Source organism: Notothenia rossii (assembly GCF_949606895.1).
Source record: "Notothenia rossii genome assembly, chromosome: 10".
NCBI lineage: Eukaryota > Metazoa > Chordata > Actinopteri > Perciformes > Nototheniidae > Notothenia > Notothenia rossii.
In genome coordinates, this window is record NC_136908.1 from 53,404,871 (window position 1) to 53,424,904 (window position 20,034).

Genomic DNA, 20,034 nt, shown 5'->3' on the forward strand with positions numbered 1-20,034 from the left:
ACGTTTCTAGTTGGAACGTGTAGCCTTCTGTCTTATGTAAAGTCTCGGGCAAATGCCTTGAATTACATTTATGTAGGTGAGGGCCAAAGATCGTCAACTTAAAGTGATGCGTCACTGAGTGGTTTTTTTCAGGGAAAGGAGGACACCATTAATAAATATAAACTGCATTGTGTACTTCTTTCTTTTATTTCCTTTTCACATATATTGTTACAGACTTACCAAAATATGATCCTGCACTTAGTTATTGTCCATTTTGTTCTTCTTCTTTAAAAAATGGTGTCTACCTGAAATGAGGGCAGAGTGAGACCTCCTGCCTGTCACTGCTGTTTTAGGGGGGATTTGCAATTTTTCTTGACATCAAACTGCCCGATGGATAAATGCGATTTAACCATCGTTGTCACTGCACTGCTGTTTGCCCTTCCACTGACAATTATCATATGTGATACAAACTGGTAGAACAAAGTGTTCCCTGTAGCCAAAAGGCAAAAAACGTACATATTCACCTGTTTGTTAGCATGCATAAGTGTAATTCACTTCAGAAATATTTTTTGTTATATTCCATGGAATGCTCTTAACATCCCGATAGCAATGAATATATTAAATGCTTTGACAATAAATACATACAAAGATTTCATCTGTGGAAGCCGTGGCGCTGTAAAAAGCACGACCAATTATTTTCACCGGCCCGGCTAAAATAACCGGATGGCCTACCTGCCTGTCAGCCTTCCATCTCGTGCACTATTGCCCTCATTGGCCATGTGCGCGTTCGTGTTGGAGGAGGGGCTCTGTAAGGAAGTCTGAAGGAAGGTGCAGATTTTTTTCGGCTGCGTACTTTCAAATTCTGGCTCACTCGAGCTGGTTTCTCCATTCTTGCCTACCTACCTTTCAGTCAAAAAAAAAAAGTATGCGAAGACCATTTAGTAGCAGAATATTTTCTAATGTGGCACACAATATTCCACCCCACCCAACTCCATACCATCATATTCAGGTGGTCCAAGTTGCTGCTTCACGGTGAAGTGAATATGGAGGCTCCCCTATGCAGTGAACCCAGGTGGACAACTGAGAGCTGTTCCGTGTTTCCGTGAAGACCAGTATCGCTCACGTTTCTGCCCCCACCTCCCTTACAGACGAGGGGAGGAGAAAAATGAAGTGAATTATAAAAACGACTTCCACCTCTCCACTGTAACTACTACAGCCGGTGACTCCGCATGCGGCCGCAGCCTCCACCGGGCGCACTGGGCACACCGGCTCCAGTCTGCGGCATGTCGGCCGGCGGCTGCGACGGGACGGCGGACTGGCCAGCAGGTAGGAGCCCCGGGACAGAACCGACTACTGCTGCGTTAACTGTGACTGAGGGAGGGTTTTTGTAGCTCTTTGGCTACAAGAATAAACCAAAACAGACTACGACTACTAACTACTACTACTACTACTAACTAGGCTACTACTACTACTACTTCCAGAGTCTTCTGAACTCCAGTTCATGCGACTGCTCGGCTGTAAAGTTCGTTTAATGGCTGACAGAAAGCCGGTTGTTAAGAGTATTAATGTAATATGTGTTAACTTATGTTGACATTAGTGGACCAGACGTAACTTATTATGGTTGAGTAGCCTGGCTGTGGCCAAAACACCGACTCGCCCCCAGTGAAGGGCCGTGTTTTGTTGATTCGTGAGAGCTCAGTGTGTAATCATGTCAAAGCTAACTTTGACCCATTTCTTTAATAAAGTCAAAACTCATTATACTACGGCCATTTGTCCCAAAACCTGCCACTGTTTTTATAGGAGCTTAGCTTGTCACGTGGTTTCACGAGGCTCCTCTCAGCTGCTGCCCAAAGTGGGTCAGTAGATCACTAGACTGCATCATTATCTGCATCAGAGAAAGCAAATATAAACTAGCTAAACAAAAAGTTGTCTGTCTTGCAATATTATCTGAATGAAATTTATTAGGATAGGATACTTGTAAGATAGGATACTTGTATGTTAACTTCAAGTGTTACACATCACTTTAGGTATCCTTGTCAATACTATAATCAAAGTGTATTTCACAATTATGTAAAAACATTTTTTATAATATCATTTAAAAAATACACATGCTATATGTAAATGTGAGAATTGAAAAATGTGCAAACAAATGTTGTTTCTGAAAATCTCGCCCCCCATTTTCCGAGACAAATGTCACATTTTAAAGTAAACTTGTCCGGAGAGGGAAGAAAGCCAGTATTACAGCATTATATAAACGTTAGGTAAGACTAGAGCCCAGATCCCATTCAGCTCAAGTGCCTGTTAAACTTTAAACTCGAGCATAGCTGCGCGTGAGTGTTTTTGTGTGTGTGTGAGGGAGCAGGCTTTAAAGATCTCTACACTACAGGCATGAAAAAATCTTGAAGCTGGGCGTGTCTGAAGCTTGGCGATTTTTTGCGAGCAACCAATCACATGAATCTCCCGTCCCCATACAAAGCAATAGCAATGTTAAAACGAAGTAAACTGGATATAAACTCTCCAAACAGGCGAAAAAACTATCAGTTTCACCCACTGTCTCTGCCACCTCCCTCCATGCCTGGTTCCTCCGGTTTGTATCCCGGTAAATAGTTCCGGTCGTAAAGAACCGGCTGATTTGCTACCGTAATATCTCGTTTGGAATATGAGGAAATGAACTGCGGTCTGGCTCTCCCAGCTTGCACGCGGTTGGATTGGCTGAGCTTGCACTGGCGGGATTTGCATAAACGGAATTTGATTGGCTGATGCCAAGCATCGAGCCTCAAAAGTTGAACATTGTTCAACTTTTGATGCCGATAGATGCTCGTGATGCTTGCAAAGCCATGCCATGCTCCCCACAATGCAGTTCGGCGAAGATTAAAAATCTTCTACGTCACCCCATTCAAGTGAATGGGCGAAGCGTTGAAAGCATTTTTTGATGCCTGTAGTGTAGACGTACCGTCACAGTCAGACAATCATTCCTGAGTATGATATCAGCCTTTTTTTAAAAATAATTACCACGAACCACTGCAAACAATTTGATGAGTCATCCTAATGTTAGCTCACAAAAAAGTTTGGATTTGAGGACTAAAAAGTTCTCAAATATTGATGGATCTTTTCAGGTTGTAAAAAAGTGCTACAATGTCTTCAGTTGCAAAATATGACAAACATTAATATCGAGAATGCACAAATAATTGTCAATAATATAGTGAGCCTAAAACAAAGATATCTAGAATCTATAAATGCAAAGACAAATACTTTTTATTAAAGTAGCAAAGTCAAGACATTACTTTGTTCAAAGCATTTGCTACTTAATAAAACCAGGTTAACTCTTCCTGATGAGCTCTTTTTATTCCCTACCCAACAAATAAAATAATGAATGGTGATTAACAAAAATAGTCTTTGTTAAGCTTTTGCCACTAATCGCTGATGGCCCGTCCACACGGCGGCGTGAGTTGAAGCTTCACTTTGAATGGGGTTACGTCACGCTTTGCCGAACTGCATTGTGGTTCCGTCGCTTTGCTTTGCTCGCTTCAAAAGTTAAGAAAAGTTCCACTTTTGAAGCTTCGACGGAAGCGTCAGCCAATCAAATCATATGCCAGTACAAGCTCTAGCCAATCAAACTGCATGCTTGTGTATCTGGGGCAGGAGATTCATGTGATTGGTTGTTGGTCGAGTTTCAGACACGCCCACCGGCAAGCTTCAACGCACGCTGCCGGGTGGACGCTGCGTGAAGGTTGTTGTTTCAGTGTCTCCTGACTAATTGCCTGTCTTCATATTTCAGATGTCTCTGATGGCTCCTCGCTGCCTGCCGTCGAGCTGCCAAGGAAACGGAAGGGAGATATGGAGGAGAGGTCAGACCCGCATGTTGATATGTTATCATAAGTACTCCTTCCTGGTATAAAATAACCCACATTATGTCCTACCTTGCAGGCTTAGCATGGACTGTAAGATGGAAGATGAACTCAGCAGGTAAACGAGCTTCCTGGCATTCTTCACACACTTTTGATAAGAGGAAACTGGCTAGGAGTTTGATTTTTCATCCCTTTAATTGCAGATCTGAAGAAGAGGATCAGCAAGTCAAAATAAAATGCTTCAGGTATTTCTATTTTTACATCAAATGACTCTTTGCAAAAGTATTGTGTGCTTTGGATTGGTGTTATTTACAGTGTAATGTAAGAGCTTGTTCTCTTGTTCTTTATTAGGATCCCCATTAGCCCTAGCATGAACATTGGCTATTCTCCCTGGGGTCCTCACACACACAAAACATACATAAAACTACATGCATAAAACAAAACTGATAATTGAAACCATTATATAATTACACTTTCAAGTATATATTTCCTGCCAAAATGGATCCATTTGGTACAAATGACTGATTTGTGACTGTTCCTACAGGGAACCTCACCGACAGATAGAGAAGCGGCGTAGGGACAAAATGAACAACCTGATAGACGAGCTGTCGGCCATGATCCCCGCCTGTCAGCCCATGGCGCAGAAGCCGGACAAACTGACCGTGCTGCGGAAAGCTGTGCAACATCTGAAAGCCCTCAAAGGTACTTCTGAACCAGCCTGGGCATTTTAAACATCAGTGGCCTGTGTTACCCTCCATCTCAAAGTGAGTGTCTGGTGTGTTTTCAGTCGGGACCAGCAGCGCATTTGCGGACTCGACCAACAAGCCTTCCATCCTGCCCCAGGACGACCTCAGGCAACTGCTGCTCAGGGTAGATCCTCACGGACCCACAGAAAACAGTTTAGAAAGATTTCAACACAACATGCTGATGGAGACCAAACCTATCTATCTGTGAAATATCTCTATCTTTCTTTCTAGCAGGCTGCGGACGGCTTCATGTTAGTAGTAAGCTGTGACCGGGCTAAAATCCTCTTCATCTCCGAGTCTGTCTCCAAGATCCTCAACTTCAGCCTGGTATGTCGCACTTCAACATGATGAGCTATAAATACATATATGTCGTTTGACTTGAATCATATGGTAAAAAAAAAAGAGTAAAAGCTTGAGTTATTTTTTAATGAAAGGTCGTTCTAAGTAGATTTTTGTAAAACATAATATTGTGTGTCTGTACATGTTATGTGTGCAAACTAAAGCACATGACACTTTGTTGAATCTCTAATAAAGACTTACTGAAACTTTAAATTAGGGCTGGGCGATATATCGAGTTTACACGATACATCGTGGATTGCACTACATGCGATGTCGTAAATGACCACATTGTGAACATCGAGTATTATGTTGTCAAATCAATTTCCCGCCGCGGCCAAAATGAGCTTTCCTTTCTCCCTCATAGACACAGTCACACACGCAGGCACATACGCAGGCCCCGTCTAACTTGCACACAAACATTACACACATGCACAGTGACAGAGAGCAGGGCTCGACATTATAAATGGCCCGCTGGCTCGGAAGCACTATTTAGACACCCCGGGCCAGCATAATGTACTTTCCACTTGCCCGGCGCTCGGGCCACTAAAAATATTGCTTAAAAAAAATAAAATTGTCCAGTGGTATAGGTATTTTGACAAGCAATATTGTTAAATTGTTTCGTTTATTAACGCTACAAAATAGCGTTTCGTGAGGCGGTTGTCGTTGTTGGGTGAAAAGCAAACAGGTCACCGGAGGAGTTAAAGGAGAGTGACAGGTAGCATGAGAAGAATAAATATATATAAAACCCTTTTATAATCTATCGATTAGATTTATGATTCGAAAATTATAAAAGTAGGGTAGACATGTGGAGATTATCCGGCTGAACAAAACGTGCATTTATCAAAAAGGTTTGTTTTCCACAGACCTTATTTCCAGCTATTTTCCAAAACCCTATGGAGAAATCCCATTGCTTTTTTGTCGAGGGAACCAGCGGCTTACTTCCTGGTTTTAGGACGCGTCACTGCACCTCTCAATATGATGCCAATATAAACAAGGTCTTCTGTCGGCTCTGTACATCAATGCCGACCTATGCTGACAAGTAAGTGAAGAGTAGAAAATATAAAAGGTATTGGCTCTAGGGAAATGTCCCAGCAGTTTAGGAGAATGAAGAATCTAATCTAATACATAGCCATTACATGTCTAACTCCTGATAATGACAGGAAGACAGAAAGCGCATTATACTAATAATAATAATAATAATAATAATACTACTCATAATAATAGCAGACATTTTTGAACAATGACCACAATATCATTTTAATAAACCAAATATGAACAATTGAGGAAAATGAGGAAGAACTGATGATTCAAATGTAATACAAGTAGTAATGTAGTTAGTGCATAAATTACTATTGCAACAAATGTGTTAATTTTCTTCATTATTAGTCGATTTTTTTAATGCAGACATATGTTGCAGGGACTACTAGAATCATCATACTGGCGTGACTGTAAACATCAGGGGGTTAAATAAAAAAAATGGATTTGTTTTAGAGGACATTTCAGAATATCGCGATATATATCGTATATCGCGATATAGTCAGTCAATATCGCGATATCATTTAGAGACCATATCGCCCAGCCTTACTTTAAATATTCCAGGCCAATTGAGGCCACCAACCTCTGAGCTCCTTTTCCTTTTTTTATATTCCGTTTGGCAGCCAGAACAATAGCCACACCTGCTTACCACACGTTTAGCTTCGATACGGATCCTAAACAAAGAATGCAGATAAGGAGGTGCATCAGGATACATAATCAAACTGAAAATGCAAGAAAAACTAAACTGGTAGCAGAAATCCTACAAAGACAACAGCATACAGAGATAGAAAATCACTACAAAGAGACAGGAAAAAACGAGCTAAACTACAACAACATCTAAATGTATTGGCTTCACAGTTGGAGCTGACTGGGCAGAGCTTGTTTGATTTCATTCATCCCAAAGACATCAACAAGGTGAAGGAACAGCTGTCATCTTGGGAGTATCCAAAGGAACACATGATCGATGCTGCCAGTAAGTCTGTTTGCCCTGTAACGTCTAAGAAACTGTGAAATCTCCATCAAAGTCATGATCACGGTTACAGAGACATACGTCAAAAGGGAAATCTGTCTGTGTGCGCAGCTGGGCTTCAGGTCCAGACGGATGCCCCCGTCAGGCCGACCCACTTGTCCTCTGGAGCTTGGAGATCCTTCTTCTTCCGGATGAAGCACAGCCGGGTGGCGGGGAAGCAGGAGGAAAAGCACCAGTTGCCCTGTGCTGCTAAAAAGAAAGGTGGGTTCAGACATGGCACTTTCAGCAGATTAAACATTTAGTCTTTTTAAAGGAAAGAAAAATACCCATTTTCACAGGCAATAATCCCACCTTTTTAACATATTTCATGACTCTTTTTGTACCCCCAGACACCTCCAGATACTGCACCCTGCACTGCACTGGATACATGCGGAGCTGTCCGAGCAGCCAGCTGGATTCAGAGGGGGACGCTGAGACCCCCAGCCTGAGCTGCCTGGTGATGCTGTGCCGCCCCCTCGGCTCCCCCCAGCCTCCCAAAGACATCAACGCCAAGCCCTCTGCGTTCGTTACCCGCTGTGCCATCGATGGGAAGTTCACGTTTGTAGAACAACAGTGAGTGACCCGATTCCACATTTTGTAGATGCTCATTTCTATTCACTTCCCATTTTCACTCGGCGTCCGCCTGTGTCCTCTCTCTGTCCCAGAGCCACCACAGTCATCGGTTATCTGCCGCAGGAAGTTCTCGGCACGTCGTGTTACGAGTACTTCCACCAGGACGACCTGCAGCACCTCGCAGAGAAACACAGGCAAGGTGATGGAGCAAAGCGACACAGTTCATCTGATTTCTATTGGAGAAATTGGAAAATGTGTTGTTGTGCAGACGCTCAAGATAATTGACCAACTTGTGTCCAATCTCTTGGCAGTTCTTCGAAGCAAAGAGAAGATTGAGACGCTGTGCTACAAGTTCAAAACGAAATACGGCTCCTATGTTTCCCTCCAGAGTCAGTGGTTTAGTTTCACAAACCCATGGACTAAAGAAGTTGAGTTTATCGTGTCTTCAAACAGGGTTATGTCGTAAGTGATGATGCATTTATGAAAATAAGTGTTAACAACAATTTGGGTTTTAATCCTGATACAATCTACTTCTTTGACGCATTCATCATGATGCCATAACAGCTTTATTCTTGGATGTAAAAGCGTAAATACTCTTTTGCACCAGCAGGGGGCCCGGCCACATAAAAGATGAGAAGGCAGGCCGCCTGAAAGCTATGCAAGGTAATAAATAAAGTGTATTCTGAGGATTCACAAAGGCTGTTATTTCTTTTGTATGATTTTTAATAAAAGTTTGGTTTTTACTCTTTTCTTCTTCCTCAGAGGAGACAAAGCAAATACCCATAATTCCCAGCCTTTCCAATGTTGTGGGCACGATGATCTACGCAGGCAGCATAGGGACCCAAATTGCAAATGAACTCATCGACTCATACAGGTGCATTTTGTGTCCATATGTACAAACATGTTAACCTATTGCAGTGATTGTAACTTGCAACGTTCAGGGATTTGATTCATTAGCAAACATCTAAACATTAGATATCAGCAATAATATCTGAATGTAAATGACCTTAAATGACCTTATGTGTCATCACCGTAGGACTGCCTCACTATCTTGTAAGCCTTATGGAGAAATGTGTTAAAGATGTCATAAGTAAGTGGTTTTAGGTGTATATGTCGAATAGGATATACAAAAGTGTACACTGCATGAATAAAAACATCTATATCAAGCTATAAATAATATTTCTAATTCGAAACTATAAATACATATTTACAGTATATTATCTCCCGTTTTTAAGCAGGGTTAACTCATCTCCATCCAGCGGAGCTTCCAGTCCGTTTGGCTCGACCAATGAGAAATGTCCCCTGGTGTCTCCACCAATCAGCACCAGTGTGAGTGTCCCCTTCATCACCACAGCACCTTTGGAGGCAAATTACACTTAGTCATTACAGTACTCACAGTCCTTAAACTTTTCCCTCATCACGCTTCACAGCCATGTTTTGTGTTTTATTGTTATATGTGTTACTGTCTGTGTTTAGCGGCATAAGCATGGCGAGATAGTTTGTATGGAAATATATGTTTACTTGTAATTGTAAGCTAATGTTGGTGCTGTGTAGTATTGATATCCAAATTATCAAAACTAGTATTTTATACATTGTTTGAAGAAAATTAATCTGGACATGGGAAGTTATGATTCAAACATATTTAAAAAATATATAATAATTCAATATAAGAAGCGGTAACAATATATTTAAATCATAATTGTAAAAAATAGATTGCATTCAAGGCAACTGCACACATTGCACGGGTGTAGGTACCATATCTGCACGGCCTACCAGATCAGCACGGGGTCCATTACGCTTACTAATGACGTCACGCATTGGCTGTACCCAAGAGTACATTTTACACGGCCAAATTCCGCAAAGAATATAAAAAATAACAATCGACAGTGAATGTATGTTAGTGGAACTCTGTCAGGAAAGTGAAGTGTTAATTAAGTAATGTTATTGAAGAACTGAAATGCATAAAATTGAAAATTAATATGTATCATATCCCTCCTCCAAAATGGTATCTGGTGTTGTCATAGCAACAACAACTTCCTGTCAACAGCGTAAACTCCCACAGACAGTACACACGTTCATCCTCTGAACGTGTGTACTGTCTGTTCAAAAAACTGCAGGAACAGACAAAAAAACATAACCCCCTTCACATCTCAAATATTGTAAATGTTACGGCTCCCCGATGTGACCACAGTAGCAGTGATGATAACTGTATTAAGCAGGTGAAACAGGAGCTGTTGACAGGAAGTTGTTGTTGCTATGGAAACAACATGATGGTATCTGATATCATAAAGACGGAGAAAGTAAAGAATAACGTTTATGTTTAAATGTTAGCACCCCCTGAAGAGGCACAAGCTCTTACGTTGAGTCTGGAGTTTCAATAAATTCTAAATCATCAGTAAAGTCTACGACCACATTTCAGAGGGATATGACACATATTAACTTTCATTTTTATGCATTTCAGTTTTTCAATAACATTACTTAATTAACACTTCACTTTCCTGACACAGTTCCACTAACATACATTCACTGTCGATTGTTATTTTTTAATATTCTTGCGGAATTTAGCCGTGTAAAATGTCCTCTTGGGTTGCCGTACAGCCAATGCGTGACGTCATTAGTAAGCGTAACGGAGCCCGTGCTAATCTGGTAGGCCGTGCAGATGTGGTATCTACACCGGCATTGCACTGCACACAAATAGACAAAGTTAGTCAAATCTGTTTTTAAAAAAAAAAAAGTTTTTCTGAAAGAAGATATCAAAACGCTATAAATAATGTCAATACTGACCAGATCATAAACCAACTATGTTTGGCTGTTGTGTCTCGCCTTGATTACACACACGTCATGGGAGACAGGTGTTTTAATGTCACATGCCTTGTTTCAGGCGTCCAGCGGAGGGGGGGCAGCAAGCAGCTCATCACAGTCTGACTCCAGGACAGCAGCTGGCGCCAGCTGTGCAACTGCTGACAGTTCAGGTACTGTGAACAGGATTATGAAATCAGTTATTCTATACTTATACACAATGAATAATAAGAAACTCGCACAACCTTCCCAAAGGCGTAAAGAACTCTTTGTACTGTTGACACCCGTCCTCAAACTGATTCAACAGAATAGAACAATCCAACATATGTGCAAATGCAGGTGTATGTTTTACGAAGTTTAAAAAACAATCCTTTCAAGAATAGCCTTGAGTATTCCAAGAACATTTTTTTTGTTGGGAAACCATGTCAGTGACTTCGGGTTTAGAGATCATCTCTAATTCTCACACCCAAAATGTTTCAATGCTACTGTTTTAGAGTTTTCCTCCTGAAGAGTTGTGTCTTGGCTCTGTTTCACCAGGCCAGGTGTCCCAGCTGGAACTGGATGACATGGTGGTGCCGGCGCTGAGCAGCTTCAGCAGCGACGAGGCAGCAATGGCCGTCATCATGAGTCTGCTGGAGACGGAGGTAAACGTGGGTCAACCGGGGGACTACGAGGACTTACACTGGCCTTTCTAAAGAGTGCACAGACTTTAAACTCTTACCAGCTGGGGGCCGTTTCCTGCTGGGAACACTCAGCGGATGTTTTATTCTGCGTCTGACTCGGATGACTACAGCTGACCTGCTGGAATTCTACCAAAGACTCCACCATGTACTAACAAGATTGAATGGGATTTATTGTTACTGTAATTACCTTGTTGGCCCCCTTTGTCTCTCACCTGGCTGTGAGGTTCAAGTGTCCCGGAGCTTGTTGGGATTTAGTGTATTCAGGGACATATCGGCGTCCTCAGAAGGGTTTGAGCCCAATGAGTGAGGATTGTCTGGAGGAGGATCCCACTCCGCTGTGTGCAGTGCTGCTAGAGAAACTCCTCTAATGCACGTGTCCTTTTTGAAGTATCTGTTTTCATATGAAATGTGCACTTAAGGGTCATGCCTTACTGTGTTTGCATATCACATTAATCCACTGAACTCCTGGGAAAATATGAAAAGGCCATCGTCTCAACAAGGACATGCCAACATGTTTTAGACCAGAGGTTATTACCGTCTTTTATACCCTTCTAACCCGTAAACCTTTTGAAACAACCCAACACTGCACTGAGTATGAACAAACTGTTTATCTCCAAATGTCCAATCACCACAACATCCTCTAAAAGGAAATGAAAGTTTAGCCCACTTTCAGTCAGCTCTCCAGCTATTCTGGATCAGATGTTGGTGTTCTTTTTTTCTTATGACCTATTTTCAAAATAACCCGCTTAATGCCATTCATCAGGAGAGGGCATGCTAAAGGAAATAACATTTGATTTGATCCCAGAATAACCCCTGGAGTGAATGAGTTTGGATTTCACTTGCCTTCATACTGCACCTGTAAATTGTTGGTATATCACTGGTTCCTCTAATATTGAAAGAAAATTATGATTTGTGTTTCCTTGAACAAATGATTACCCTGACAAATGTCAATTGTAAATCAACCTTTATTGGGCTTTATAATTAAATCTGTTGGAAAATATTTGCTGTTGCCACCAGGGTCATTTATTGAACACGCCCTGCTGTCACAGGACAACATGATGGTATAGAGTTTTTTTTTTTCATAAATTGTCTGAACTCTGTTGTGTTTAGTTTAGATATTGTTTTATAATTTAGTATATTTGCCAGAGGCAGGAATCTCATGCAGTACTCCTTATTTGCTATTCAACTGAATTCATCATTTGTTTCCAAAATAAGCCCATTGTAAGGAACCGAACAGTTGTCTTTTATTGTCACTCATTGAAACAATACGGAAATAAGGAGGGACAAACATGCAGCAAGATCTCAGTGTTGGTTTTTGCACAGATATCTACATAGTTTAAAAAGTTTGACCAGTCCTTAAAGGGATGTTTACTCTTAATCAAAGGCTGTTAAGTTTTTATCTCTTAAAATGGCATCCATTTATTTTAAGGTTTTTAATTTTTTTGGCTTTTAATATAACATAGAATGGGAAATGAATCGGGCACTTTTAAAACAATATGTTGTTTCCCTACTGCATGTAATGGTATTTTTTTTTAAATGTATTTGTTTAGCCCTGATTTTATCATAAATAATATGATGGTTTATTTTGATTGAAAAAATATTTAGAGTGAAAATCTACCAATGTCTCTTCTTTTTAGTACTGAACAACTGAAGCCAATATGAAATGTAAATATGTAGACTGTGTGTCTCTGTCTCTCTCCTGTGATCAGTGTGGAAGAGCTTATCTGTCGAGTAAACTAAAGCCATCATCCCCTATTACCCAACTGCCTGTTGCTGCATCAGCTTTCCAAACCACCAAATCTGTTTAGGTGTACACAATATACAGAGCTCATTCCTGTTTCAGTCACTGAAGTCCAGTGTCATGACGCTGTGATGAATTACATCCCTCTTTTCTCTCTCCGCTTCCCCTCTTTAGCACACATTGAAAACATGCTCAGCCATCAACTGTTCAACTAAACCAAAGTCTCTTTATTCAGCTTGCATGGCAGTCTTATAATACAACAAATAGTTAACAGTCAATTATTTATGAAAAGCTGTTTAATCCCCCCCGTCAAAAAGTGTAAAGTGCAGTTTGTTAGTGTGCCTACAGTTGGACTGAGCCTGGACACTGTTTATGAATGCATGTAGATACAGTAGAGCAAGGGAATATCAGATCAATGTAAATGGTCACAGCTACAGCTGACATTTTAAAATAATTCAAGTGTATCAGAGTACATAGGTCCACACTCGTTTCTTATCTCGCTGCTCAAACATCAGTGCATTTCTGGGTCGGACCTCCTTACAGAGAACCCTCGTTACATCACACAAGATGTTAAAAATGTTTTCCTTTTCAAACCAGACTTTAAACTAAGAATTTTGTGTTAATTAGTTGTAATTATTCTTCAAAATACTGAACACATTACCAGTCAATTGCCAAACATAAATCAAACGCCATAGATAGTTGGGACAGAATAAGTCGTGGCAGTACAAACAACATTTGTTTAACATTTAGTTCACAATTCTGGTGAGAACAAAAGGATACATTTAAAGGTCCCCTATTATGCTCTTTTTCAACAATATATTTTAGGTCTCGGATATATACACTACGTCTATGATGTGGCTCAAAATACCAAACATCATTGTAGCATGCCATAAACCCCTCGGTTTCAGCACTGTTTCAATAGTGCAGATTATGTTTCTATAGCTTTAAATGCAAATGAGCTGCTGCTGGCCACGCCCCTCTGCAAGATGATTGGTTTAAAAAATCACAATGGTGCTCTAGGAGGAGATTCAGGTGATAAGGTGGGCGGGTGTTACCTTGGTTGGTTATTGGCTAATGGTTGGGCAACCCAAAAAAACGTTATGTCATCATAAAGTGGCCAAAATCTGATCAGCTCATTTTCAGACAGGTATTTATATAAATGGATCAGGAGAAAAAGAGAGAAGATTTTTCCAGAAACTTTCCGAATCTCTTAACACAGAGGGGACACATATTTATGTATCAAAAAGACATGAACATTTGGATTTTTCACAATAGGTGACCTTTAAAGCGATCCCTGTATTATTAGCACACACTTGCATTCAGTGTCTGCAGCAACAGCAGCATTTAAATCACAGTGTTAAATCCCGCCCGTCTGTTTTCTCCATGCGGTGGGAAAGTATCAGTACTTATTAATAAGATCTGTAAAGTGACCCCAAACCGTTTGTTACCTCACAAGTCCGATTTCAGAAATTCATGTTAATTCTTAAAGCAAACATATAGACTGTATTTACATGTCTAGATTAGATTTGTGGACCTCAGTAAGGCTGATAGGGATCCTTTTATATTAAAAAATGAATACTGCTGAAAGATTTGCGCTACCTAAACAGAGACGGCCATAGTCCTTCCAGAATTAGTCAAGTCCAACTTCCTGTGTTCCCTTGTTGACCGGCTACTTGGAACTTTCTTGGAGTTTCTCTACATAACTCCTCTTGCAGAGATTGCAGCAGCGGTAAGAATTAAAGAGACAAATGTAGTGTTCAGTTCCTGTTTAGTCCGTAATGCAGGAGAAGCAGCATGCAGTAAAAGAGGGTACTGCAGCTATACACATATTCTTTATGTCTCTCTGGGAACATTGCATCCTTTCTGTGGGAGAAAACTAGGAGGAGTAGGAAGTCTCCATGTGTCCCTTCAGCATCTTCCCCAGGAGCTACTGCCATGGCCGCTGTGGTGTCGGGTTGGGGTTGGGATAGATGGGCGCCGGTGTCGGGTGAGGGTTGGGGTGGGGCGGGTAGGTTGGGATAGGGTACTGCGCCATGAGGTGTGGCTGCACGTGGGGGGCGGTGGGGGTGGAGGATGGGTGGTGGAGGTAGAGCGGGGCGGAGGGTGCTGTGGGAGTTGGGACTCTCTGCAGGACGACATGGGGGTAGAGCTGAGACTCGGAGCGGTAGAGTCCGGGAAGAGACGCCTTCAGCAAACTCTCCTGACTCCTGCAGGAGTAAAAGAGCGGGAAATTAGGCAGGAAGTGGAAGTAGAGATAGCCAGTCATCCAAATATGTAAAACTTTGAAAACCGGTTTAAAATAAGTGCATCTGTTGGGGACTATTTTCAGCGGTGGAATAACACACATTGATGAGTGTTTACATGAACAGGCCAGTGTGTGCTTATACTAATGAAGTAACATGTCGGCCAGTAAATCAATGTGTGATTAATTATTATTTTTTAACAATAATGGAGCTCTTTGGCATATCATCTCCCCTACTGTTAGCTAGTTGAATGTTCCCTCGGATGCAGTGACACAAAATCAATCAGTTTGGAAAGCAAAAATGTGATTGCGAACACAATCGGCTTCAGTAAAAGTTCCAAAATGTATGGTTTGGACATATAGTTTTGGGGAGTAGATATGTATACCCTGTGAGTCCTACCTCTGGTACCCCCTGTTCTCATATCCACCCAGACTTCCAGTCAGATAGAGGGGGCTGTCAGGAGCCAGGCGGGGATTCATCCTCTGGGAGAGGTGGAAGATCTTGGGAGGAGGGAAAGCTTCCCAATCTCCCTCTTCTCTCTCCAGCCAACACTGGCTGCGCCGGCTGGAGCGCGTCTCCCTGCGTCTGAGGGGGAGACACCTGTATCAGCTCGGTCCTCACAGAGGGGATGTCACAGGTGGGGTGGGGGGTGGTATCGAGAGTTACTTTAGGTGCAGTCCTACCTGCTCCGTCCCTCCTTCTTGGCTCGGTCCCGACCGGATCGCTCTTGAAGGCAGCAGATGAGGAAGGACAGAGACATGGCGAGGATGACGACGCCGCTCACCACTGAGGCCAACACAGCCACTCTGAGACCCCGGTCCTCAGGTCTGGGGATCGCTGTGGGGGGGCAAATTACATTTTAAAGGTCTCCTATCATTCAAAATACACTTTTTGAAGTCTCTTGCACATAAATGTGTGTCCCCGGTGTGTAAGGGAACTCACTAAGTGTCAAAACAAAACCTTCTCTCTTTACCTCCGTACCCACATCTCTAAAAACGGAGGTACAACGGAGTTGATCCAGATTTGCTGCCGACATGACGTAATATCGGAAATGTGAGCTGGCTTTACACCCTCGGCCCTATCAGAAACGTCGCTATTAGAAACAATGAGCGATGTGTTTTGGAAGTAATTTGGTCTTTGTTTACATTAGCAAGCATTGCTAACACTCAGAGCTAACCTGTACTGGAGAGAGTAAGTGTAAAAAAAGGAACTCACCTTGTGGTAAACCCGCAAGAGAAAAAGCATTTGAGCTCCATACGGTTTCAGAAACAATCCTTGATGTGGTTTTGAACATGATATGCGTTTAACCACGGTAGCATTTAGCTGAGTATCTGGGTAGATATGATTTTTCTTTTAAGGCTAAGGACCCAGAATCAGCAAAACACACTTTTTATATATTTTTATATATACCTGAGCCTAAAAATAGCATTTAAAATATGTATCTAATAAGAAAAGGACAGTGTCTGAATAAAGCGTCTTACCTTCACAGACAGGCAGGTAGTTGCTCCACTGCGGCCTGCCGTTCTTCACATAGCAGGAGATTTTGTCGCTGCCCACCAGCTGGTACCCCTCCCTGCACCAGAAGGCCAACACGCTGCCGATGGACGTGCCGGTGCCGCTCTCCACGTAGAAGGAGCCGCGACGGGGAGGCAGGATCGGGATGCAGGACAGACCTGAGGACACAAGGTCAACTCATGGGTCACTAAAACGTTATAAATAATAACAGAATATGCAAGGAAGGCCAAAAGGCTTATTTTAGGTCCCACCCTCGAATAAGGACAAGTAATATGAAAATAATGTATTTCATTTTGTTGAGAAATCTAGATGTTTTACAGTCCTATGTCTTTCACAGTAAATGTATTTAATGCAAGGTTTAGTGAGGGCAATGGAAAGGGGACTGTCTGGTCTGGTAGGAGTAAAAATCACAAATATGTCTCCTGTAGATGCCAAATACTGCCCAAAAATGTATTTTGCACATTCAGAATACTGCCTGAATCTGGCAAAAGTGGAATGAAAAAGTAATAACAGGGTTTGCCCATACACGATTATGATAAAAAAAAATCATAGCAAATAGCAATCACGGTACCCATTTACAGATGATTCCACTTTGTTTTGGAATGATATGTTGCTTTGCGTGTACGCTTCACTATACTTTGTGATTGAGACCTTGGACCTAAATAAGGAAGAACATTACAAGAGCTAAAACGCGTTTTATGAAATGTTTATGATACAGTTTCATAATAGCCTACAGAGGCACCTTCAAACTTATCAGCTGTGAACAAATCCTTAGTAGAGTTAATCGATCTAGAAATAGTCAAATTGGTGGATTATGACCTCTCTCACTTTGGAGAGCTTTTAGGCTATTTTTGGCGATATAAAACAGACTTTTTAATATGAACCTCTAAATGTTCCTTTTCCTTCATCTCTGTGACCTTCTTTCTACTTTGCTACCTTCACTTCTTTGTTCTCCTTTCTTTTCATTTCTACCCTACACAGACAGTCTGCTATGCTGAGAGTCTGAAAATTAGCATTTCCACTCGAGAGATAGACAGAGAGAGAAAGAGACAGAAAGGGCTATTTTTAACTTCCTTATGCTACAATACTCATATCAGAGGTCTTGTGATACAGCAGCTATTGTTAGATTGTGGGGGAGATTGCGGGAATCTCAGAGGCTCTCATGTAAACGTACAGCGACGCTGGTCACACAACGTTTAGCTGAAAGACCCACATGGAAAATAAGTGCCTTATTTCTGCACTGTACCACAGAACGACCATGTGGTATCTGCAGTGGGTTATTAATCAAAGCTGATGACTCAGCATTTCTACCTTTTTAATGCTCACTTCACTGAATCACTTCTTATGTCTGTATGTTAAGAAACAAAACAAGTACTTGTCTAGAGAACTGTATGTATGTATGCTGAATGTATGTAATTAAAGCATGATGATGTTTTAGAAGTAATGTTTAGAAGGGCACGTGATGTTCCAGTTTGCGTTGCTGCGTCAGTATTAGTGTAATCTTTGTGTGTGTGTGTGTGTGTGTGTGTGTGTGTGTGTGTGTGTGTGTGTGTGTGTGTGTGTGTGTGTGTGTGTGTGTGTGTGTGTGTGTGTGTGTGTGTGTGAGAGAGATTTCATCCCACAATAAGACCCTGTGAACATGCAAGCCGCTCTCTTCTGATTAGGAACGACAGATGGGAGGATTTCTGCAGCGGCGTACAGAAAGAGAGGAAGAGGATCCCATGATCCTGTGTGAAGATGACAGTAACTCCACCCCCCCACGCACACACACACAAATACACACAAACACACACATATATCCTCTGCATCGAGGCACACACTGCAGACACGTGCGTCATGGGTACAGTGCAGGGAAACAAGGGCAAGCTGACTGTTTTTAAAGAGTAACTAAAAGCCATCCTGTTTCCCTAAGGCACCTTTTATTGTAGCCGTTACTGCTTGTTGATACGTTTTGAGAAAGAGTTAACCGAAACAGTCAGGAGAACAGTATACATTTGGGAGAGTTATTCAATTCAATCTGGCTTTTTAAGAATAAGAAAAACATGACAATTAGTGCGTATGCATGCTGTGGTATCAAACCAACACACAAAAAGACACACAAATGCTAAATAGAGCTAAGGTTATGGAGTTGGGTGATAATACATCCAGCAAACACCACAATACATAAATAGACACTATTATGTTTAAAATGACATGACAAAAACTATAAAATACTCTACATTTTGTATGTTGCTTGAGAGAAGCATTACTGGAGAGAAGAGAAGCCCCACATGGGGTATCTTAAAGGTGACCTATCATGCAAAATGCACTTGTGTACGTCTTCTATACATGAATATGTGTCCCCGGTGTTCCAGGGAACTCACCAAGTGTCAGAAAACACAACCCTCTCTATTTTCCTCCATACCCAAATCTCTAAAAAAGGGGCTGCAACGGATCTGATACAGACTGATCCAGATTTGAACACTTCTATGACGTCACAGAAGTGGCGGTACGGCTATTGGGCCAACTCCACCAATCAGGAAGAGACAGCCACGGACATTGCCGTTCGAAAGCGCTGGAGACGCTGTAGTACATATGCCAGGCCTGTAGATGATGCTGTTCTCACAGAATCAGCCCATGCAAAGACATTGTTAAATTGAGCAAAATGAGGAATGGCTAAAATGCATGATCTGTTTGGTATTTTGAAAAATAAAAAGTATAAATATATGCCTTATATCAGTGCTGCAATTGATACTATCGACCATGATATCCTATTGCAAAGACTAGAGCACTTAGTTGGCATACAGGGAACTGCTTTAGGCTGGTTTAGGTCCTATCTATCTGAACGCTCTCAGTTTGTACGTGTCAACGATGAATCCTCCACGCAAACCAAAGTTAGCCATGGAGTGCCACAGGGCTCAGTGCTCGGACCTATTTTGTTCACATTATATATGCTTCCGTTAGGCAATATTATAAGGAATCATTCTGTAAACTTTCATTGTTATGCGGATGATACTCAACTATATTTATCAATCAAGCCTGATGAAATTAATCATCTAAATAAAATTCAAGACTGCCTCAAGGACTTAAAAACGTGGATCACTTTAAATGTTTTGATGTTAAACGCGACCAAAACTGAAGTTATTGTACTTGGCCCGAAGAATCTACGAAACAAATTATCTAAAGATATACTAACTATTGATGGCATTAATTTGGCCTCCAGTGAGACTGTAAGGAATCTTGGTGTTATATTTGATCAGGATTTATCCTTTAACACCCACATAAAATCAATTTCAAGGACCGCCTACTTCCATCTACGTAACATTGCAAAAATCAGGCATATCTTGCCTCAAAACGATGCAGAGAAACTAGTCCATGCATTTGTTACTTCAAGGCTGGATTATTGTAACTCCTTATTATCAGGGTGTACCAAGAAGTCAGTCAAGTCGCTTCAGCTGATTCAAAATGCTGCAGCTCGTGTACTAACCAGAGTTAGGAAAAAGGACCACATTACTCCTGTTTTGGCTGCCTTATACTGGCTCCCT

General features: G+C 41.6%; 2 protein-coding genes across 7 annotated transcripts; one reads left to right on the forward strand and one right to left on the reverse strand.

Moving 5' to 3' along the window:
• Positions 1 to 779: 779 nt before the first annotated feature.
• On the forward strand, positions 780 to 13,511 carry LOC307021501 (basic helix-loop-helix ARNT-like protein 1). 6 transcript variants are annotated; one of them, XM_079653686.1, is made up of 17 exons: positions 780 to 1,305; positions 3,758 to 3,827; positions 3,907 to 3,945; positions 4,031 to 4,072; positions 4,372 to 4,529; positions 4,615 to 4,697; positions 4,805 to 4,900; positions 6,806 to 6,920; positions 7,029 to 7,178; positions 7,307 to 7,529; positions 7,622 to 7,728; positions 7,841 to 7,991; positions 8,137 to 8,192; positions 8,292 to 8,403; positions 8,768 to 8,858; positions 10,411 to 10,501; positions 10,866 to 13,511. In XM_079653686.1, the coding sequence occupies exons 1-17, from the start codon at positions 1,209 to 1,211 to the stop codon at positions 11,021 to 11,023; spliced, it is 1,839 nt and encodes a 612-aa protein (XP_079509812.1). In that variant the 5' UTR covers positions 780 to 1,208; the 3' UTR covers positions 11,024 to 13,511. The 6 variants fall into 6 exon arrangements, with proteins under 6 accessions (XP_079509812.1, XP_079509813.1, XP_079509809.1 ...); XM_079653687.1 differs by having other exon boundaries at positions 781 to 1,305; positions 4,808 to 4,900; XM_079653683.1 differs by having other exon boundaries at positions 783 to 1,305; positions 8,765 to 8,858.
• On the reverse strand, positions 12,954 to 16,922 carry LOC307021503 (uncharacterized protein). Its single transcript, XM_079653691.1, has 4 exons — positions 16,477 to 16,922; positions 15,679 to 15,832; positions 15,395 to 15,580; positions 12,954 to 14,959 (listed from the first exon to the last, which is right to left on the reverse strand). Exons 2-4 carry the CDS (start codon positions 15,753 to 15,755, stop codon positions 14,680 to 14,682), a joined length of 543 nt encoding a protein of 180 aa, XP_079509817.1. The 5' UTR covers positions 15,756 to 15,832; positions 16,477 to 16,922; the 3' UTR covers positions 12,954 to 14,679.
• Positions 16,923 to 20,034: the final 3,112 nt, after the last annotated feature.